Source organism: Electrophorus electricus, chromosome 18, assembly GCF_013358815.1.
Source record: "Electrophorus electricus isolate fEleEle1 chromosome 18, fEleEle1.pri, whole genome shotgun sequence".
NCBI lineage: Eukaryota > Metazoa > Chordata > Actinopteri > Gymnotiformes > Gymnotidae > Electrophorus > Electrophorus electricus.
This window is the reverse complement of record NC_049552.1, coordinates 12,045,861-12,052,921: the sequence shown is the minus strand read 5'-3', so window position 1 is coordinate 12,052,921 and position 7,061 is coordinate 12,045,861. Positions and strand designations below refer to the sequence as shown.

General features: G+C 40.4%; 1 protein-coding gene across 1 annotated transcript; it reads left to right on the top strand.

Annotated features, from left to right (window-relative positions):
- The first annotated feature begins 1,958 nt into the window (after positions 1 to 1,958).
- rgs5b (regulator of G protein signaling 5b) lies at positions 1,959 to 3,706 on the top strand. The gene is made up of 4 exons (XM_027021058.2): positions 1,959 to 2,071; positions 2,346 to 2,491; positions 2,598 to 2,764; positions 3,069 to 3,706. The coding sequence occupies exons 1-4, from the start codon at positions 2,028 to 2,030 to the stop codon at positions 3,240 to 3,242; spliced, it is 531 nt and encodes a 176-aa protein (XP_026876859.1). The 5' UTR covers positions 1,959 to 2,027; the 3' UTR covers positions 3,243 to 3,706.
- The last annotated feature ends 3,355 nt before the right edge of the window (positions 3,707 to 7,061 follow it).

Genomic DNA, 7,061 nt, shown 5'->3' with positions numbered 1-7,061 from the left:
AATTAATAGTAATAATAACAAAAAATAGCATATTTTGTATATTGTGTATTCTGATTTAAATTAATGCTTTTAATCCCATATATTTAAATTGGCTATTAATGTGTGAGCTTTGGGCTGATATGGTAGAGCAAAAGCAGCCATCTTGTATTGTAGAAAAGCACTATTATTGGAACAGTATGACAAATCGCTCAATATGACAAATAGATTACGGCCCACGTGGAGGTCTGGATCCTGAGACAGGAAGCCACTGCTCCTGTTCATAGGGATTCTGATGCTGAGGGCCATTTCCTGGGACTGAACATGGTACACTGGCAATCAGCAGGATCACTCTGGCATCGTTTGAAAGGCCTTCGTGTGTTTATTGAAGTAATTTTTAATGATTTGCATGCTTTGGGATTATGTTTGGGATTATGTTTCGGATTATGGGCCAGTAGTATTATAAAACATATTTAGAATCATGCAGCAGTGATGTTGGGGAAAAACAGCGAATGAGTGCGTTTGGCACAGCTCTTGGACATGTTCCGTGACTCTGTGTCCCCCCCAAAAAACTGACCCCTGTGAAAAACAGGCCTGTCTCCTGTGTGTTCTTCATCATCTATATAATATACTTCACCATCACAGTGACATCGCACCTTCTTCCTTCACAAGTCAGAGCTCACGCAGGCCAAACTGAAAGCACCATCACTGTATCGGTAACCTCCGGAAGGAGGAAATCACAAAAGGACATCGCACCTCTCAAAACAAATGCATTTCACGTCTGAGCTCACCCCCTGAAGCAGAGCCCAACTGTGAAATAACAACCCAAAGCATGCCCTTCTCTAAACTCCATCACTGGCAGATGTAACTGAAACTGGAGCCAGACTGGCAGACCCAGAACTAATGCAGCGTTCTCTTTGAGACAACCTTTCGGGTCTGGCCTTCACAACACACGTCACTTTTGCTCTCAGGGTTTTAAGGTACTTTTTTACCTCGCTTCCCCGCCTCAGTGTCTGAAGCAGCAGACTCCGCTACCGTCTGCTTTGGTGTGTCTTTGTGATGGGTGCAGAAGTGAAGCAACCCTGGTTTCCTCTTGATGATGTGGGTGGGCTTCCTCCCAACTTGTCAAAACAAATAGTTCACCAATAGAGTCCCCTATCATTTCCTGCACCCACTGACTGTACATTTAACACTCGCTAACATCCCCGTTCCTCATGAAACGGCACCTTCCTGTGTCATATTGTAGAGGTAGGGCTTTTACGGGAAACAGAATTCTATAGTCAGAAACGCTTTATACAGATTACGAGAAGAATAACGTTTCTTTAAAGGTGCAGTCGGGTGCAAGGAGTTTGCTTGTCAAAGTGTGAAAATATTACAATTCAGTTGGACTCATTCTGTCTGGTTGTTGTAACAACTTTTCAAACGCTCAGTCTGAAAAATAACTTGCGATTCTAATAACTTGCGATTCTAGAGGCTCCCAGTAAACCTTCTGCTACCCAAAGCCTTTTAACATAGATGATGAGCTAAACTGAGTCATTCTGTGTCAAAGTGGTGCTTGTGTATGACAAGACTGTATATTGCCAAATTAATCTACACATCATACAGAGAAATGCATCATTCACTGCTTCCTAGCTCAATTTCTTATGACTAGAATCAACCACCGAAGAACCAGGCAGCTGATTACACCTTTTGTGAATTTGTGAAGCCTGTTTCTGCTCTGACTAAAATTCTCTAGCACTCCTATTGTGATTACTGAACATTAACACTAGAGATGTTTGGGTTTTTTTAATTGTGTGAGGAAAACCTCAATTTCAGAAACAATGTTGTCTCCTGGAAATGATTCATAACTGACTGCTGAAAGAACATCCCCTGCCTGCACAGGAGCTTGTTTCTACTGGCTGAGAGGAGTAGCGTCATTGAGTGGGCTGTTGTATAAATAGTGCTGGGCTGCTGTGTTTTCCGGCAGAATCAAAACTCCTTGGCAGCACACGTTACCTATTCATCTTTGTGTTGCATGCAACCCGTAGCTGGAAATCTCTCACAGCATTAACATGTGCAGAGGACTGGAATCACTGCCAATTACGTGTCTGGAGAGGTACGTTACACTACTCAGATTCCTTTTTATATTTTGTGTTTCTTTTGTTACTGCGGATAACTTGAGGTTAATACTGCCAAATTATTCATTAATGACACTTAATACTTACTGAAAAGACATTTGAAATCAAAACACATGTTACAATTAAAAGGCCACTGTTGTTATTTCATGCACTGTGGCATGCGTCAGCAGAGTTCCATCTGATGACCGGGCCTGTGAGCAGATGTTTGATGTAGCTTGCCTTCCATCTAACTGGCTGTTTCATCTCTCCCAGGGCTAAGCAATTCAAGGCTCGGCTCGGAAGCTTTCTGTTAAAACAGGAGCTCAGTGTAACTGTTCTCCAGAACAAAGCTGACAAGCTGAAGACAGAGGACGCGCTTGAGTGGAGAGCGTCCTTCCAGAGTCTTCTGGTTCACAAAGGTGAGCATACTCTGAACTTAGCAAGCATAAGTCATGAAAGCATTCCCTACATTCACATGATTCTTTCTAACTGAGATCTCATGGCCTGTTGTGCACTTGTGTGCAGATGGACTACATGCCTTCAGAGAGTTCTTGGTGTCTGAGTACAGCGAGGAAAACATAGCATTCTATCTCGCCTGCGATGACTACAAGAAAACAAAGACATCTTCCAAGATGTGCTCCAAAGCTAAGAAAATCTATGAAGAGTTCATTAGACATGATGCACCAAGAGAGGTACTTATTCAAGAATACTATGGATCATTAGTAATGGAAATATCTCTTACACATGAGTCATTAATAATTATAAAATGCCCTGTACAAATTATAGACATGTATGTCATTGGTAAAATGGGTACAGGTGTTATTTCAAATATTTAAATACTTATTATAGCTTGACTCTAGCTATAAATTTAGAAAGGTACACTAAAAATTATTTTAGCTATTTTAACAGCTCTTTAAAAATGTTTTTAAAGGTTCTTAATTATTCACTTGGTTATTGCTTGGTAAGGCAACTTGCTCTCAATCTGTCTCCCCTCAGGTGAATCTCGATCACGAGACTAAAACCATCACAAAAAAGAATGTAGAGAATCCCACGCCTTCCTGCTTTGAGCTGGCTCAGAGCAAGATCTACACTCTGATGGAGAAGGACTGCTACCCAAGATTCCTCAAATCCACCCTGTGTGTGGACCTGAGCAGGCAGCTCTCTCCCTAAGGACATCTCCAGGGATCAAGCCTGGAACATTCCTGGAACACTTCAGGGACACAAGGTGCATGCGGTCATTTAGAGGAGTATCTTGGATGGAACCAAGGTTGGAGCCAAAGAGTAGTGGAAGAAACTGCAAGAAACTGACTGGAAGATGCCTACGCTATACCAGCATTGGGTCATACACAAATGCAGGTCGGGAGGTTGTACTGTAGCACTGGAACAAAACCGTGAGGTCAAAAACTCGAAAATGCAAACCTTTTGCACAAACAATGTAGAAAAAATTTGTTTGGTTTTCTTGTATGCTCATATTTTTCGCTTCTGTATTTATTGACAACTGTTTTTTTCTGTATTTATTTAATTTTATGACACTGATATTTATTTAAAAAGTATATTTTACACAAATACCACATGCTGACTGATGATTACACTGTGATGTATGGAATTCTGAAGGAATAAAAAATTTGAACTAATTTCCTGAGTCTGATGGATTATATACAATCTACATTTCTTTCTATACAGCAGTGACATTTATATTGTGAATACTGTGAGTTAAGTGTGTGTGTGTGTGTGTGTGTGTGTGTGTGTGTGTGTGTGTGTGTGTGTATATGTATGTATGTATGTATGCATGTATGTATATATATATATATATATATATATATATATATATATATATATATATATATATATATATATATATATATACATACATATATATATGTATGTATGTATGTATGTAGTGCTTAGCTACATCTGTTGAACTGAGTCATTCTCCCATTATATCTTTGTAAAGTCTTTGAAGGCCTTTCCAGCAATCCATTACCTTACATGTATTTTATTGCTTGTTCTGACAAACTACTCACCGGATTGTTGTGATTGTAGTGTTAAACGGGTTTCTCATTTCCAGTCTACATTTTAGTAAACACTGAAAAAGAACACCACATGCACAACACTCCAGTACAATTTCCTTTAAAGCTCCCTTTGTAGTACGTATTGATAACCTGAGGGTGTTTTATTTCTTCCGGGAACGTGCGACAGAGGGTGGCCAGTCTCCATGGCGACAGCACAGGCCCACTCATGTCTCCAACTCAACGCCTCAGCAGTGCTTTGTTTTTTCTTTTGCTTGCCACTATCCTGTGCGCGCCCACGGACGCCTGCCAGGTCCGTGAACCTGCCAGTGAGTCATGTGCTCCTCTGCCCCTGCACCGTCGCCCTCGCTCCCTTTAACACTGATCTCAAGACAGTTTAGGTATTTTCCCGTTGTAATAGAGGTGACTGGCTCAGAGCCAGGGAGAAGTACAGGGTCGACCAGGAGCTTATTGAACTTGTGAATGTTTGCAAGCAGTTTATGGGGGAATTCAGCCACAAAGCCTCCATGGGGTTCTGCCTGGGGCACCAGGTTCCATTAGAGCAAAACACTTTTTGGAATCACCTCCGGAGTAGTAGTGTGTAACGCATGGAGGCAAAGCAGGATGCGGGGACGAACATACATTTATTAATACGTATAACACTGAAGCCGTAGAGGAGGAGGGATTCTGAAGAGGGACAAAGGAAGAAACACTCAAAGGAGAATATACAGAAAGGAAAAGACGTCCTCCTCTTGCTCGGACTGCGTGGCGAGGCGAGGCGACTAAAGGATGCAAAGCGGGGAAGTTAAAGGCACAGGGTGGGCAGTGAGAGTGCTAGAGAAGATAAAGATTACGGTTCATGCTAAATGACATTAGCGTGACTTTCAACATGCAGAATATCGATATACAGAGTGGATTAAACATGTTAGGGGCTTCACAAGAGGAGTTCTGGCAGTGCCAGAACTCAATTTTGTAGTTCAATAAAGATGTTTAGCCACACATCAAATCTTTAGGTAGTTTTTGGTGGCATGCAAATCGCCGCTACTACAACTCACGAAATCTGGAATATGATACAGCGAGTTAGTCTCAGTGATGCAAAAGGAAAGCTAGTGGGAAGATTGTTGATTACATGGGAAGCTTCCCTGGGAAACGTGTTGCTTGTAGGTTACAGAAACACCCTTTGGTGGCTCTGTATATTTGGTGACTCTGTGCGGTGGCTATTTGTGTTAGTCAATTAAGGTTTCATTAATGGATTGCCATTCATTGACTAAAAGGTGATATGATACATGTATCCTGTAATTGTCTGTCATAGGAATTGGGCCATTAGTAGTCATTAAACCATCTTTTTTTTGGTCTGTGTAATTAGAGTGACATGTTTTACAATGAAAGGAATATAATAATATAATAAACCCCCATATCTCTCTCTCTCTCTCTCTCTCTCTCTCTCTCTCTCTCTCTCTCTCTCTCTCTCTCTCTCTGCAGCAACTTAAAAAGCAGCAGAAATAACGGATCATGGAGCCCCATGCAAAGTATCCCTGAAAGAAAAGGCAAAAAGACGAAAAGTGCAGCATGTTCTGAGATGACCTTTTCTCACCTTCTCTCAAAATGTGGCCTGTGTGAGGAGCAACACGAGCACATTAGTAGTACTGCTGAATGCATTTATTTATAGCTGGCCCCGCCACCACGACGGATGACGCACTTTCATTTCTTGACATCTCACAAGTCAGAAACCTATTAAATGAAGGAGCATTTGAGGGTCACAACAGCTTTCAGAAAACTGATGCACATCAACACATAAGAAAAAGAGTTTCAAATGTCTGCTTGCCTGGTAGGAGCACATGTCCCTTTATAATGGACATTTCAGCAGATTTGACATACATGTCAGGGATGGGCCAGCTAAGTAATTGGCACAGATTTTTTTTTTCACCTCCAAAGAAATCAGAGTATAGTTGAGCCAGTTTTCCAAACAGCTGAGCTATCATTAATGTTTCCCCAGTAAAATCCAAAAATAATTATCCTTCCATTTTGCTTGTAAAAATGAAATCTGAATGCCAAGATTTCTGACTAGCTTTTTAGTTTTTAGATCCCTAGATTCAAGATATGCACTGATTTTGAGACGTTCCATTCTACAAATATCATAAATTCTATTTGCTCCATATTTTAAATAAAATAAATTCTGTTGAATTTAGCTATTTTTATGTGCACATATAGAGAGTGTATCTAAATTTATACTGTGGGCTGTAACCATCAGGTGAGGGAGCCCAGTATATGTGCATGTCATCTGCATAAATGTAATAACATGTTTTGGTGTCCTGTATAATTTGGTTTAGAACTAGTCCTTGGGGATGCCATGTTTACAGCCATCCTATCAGATTTATACATGCCTATCCTGACAAAGTAAGTCTGGCTGCCTAAATAGAAAGACCATTTGAGGACCATTCCAGATAGCCCTTCCCAACCTTTTAACCTGTCTAGAAGTAGTCTATGATCTATAGTGACTAATGCAGCACTAAGATATAGTAATATCAGAAATGACATTTTACCAGAGCCAATATTCTAGCATATATAATTTATTACCTTTATGAGGGCAGTCTCTGTGCTATGATGAGGTTGGAAACCTGATTGTCAATATATCCATTTACATTCAGTAAATCAGTTAGTTAGCTAAAAGCCACTCTCTCAATGATCATTATTAAGTTTGTTACAAATAAAATTCAGAAGAGCGTGTTTAAGTATAAAAGAGCAGTATTCAAAAGAGGTTACCACTGAAGTGTTTTTGCACTGTAGTGTATCTATAAAGAAATTTTTTATACCTGCCTTTTAATCAGACATGCAGCAGTTTCACGTTATAAGGAACCAAATAGCAACCTGGTGAAGCCAGCAGGTGCAGAACAAGCAGGTCAGAGTAGTAAACGATCAAAGTATTGAACAGAGGAGATACTGTAAAGAATGTGGATGAATGTGCCCAGTTATCTATAGG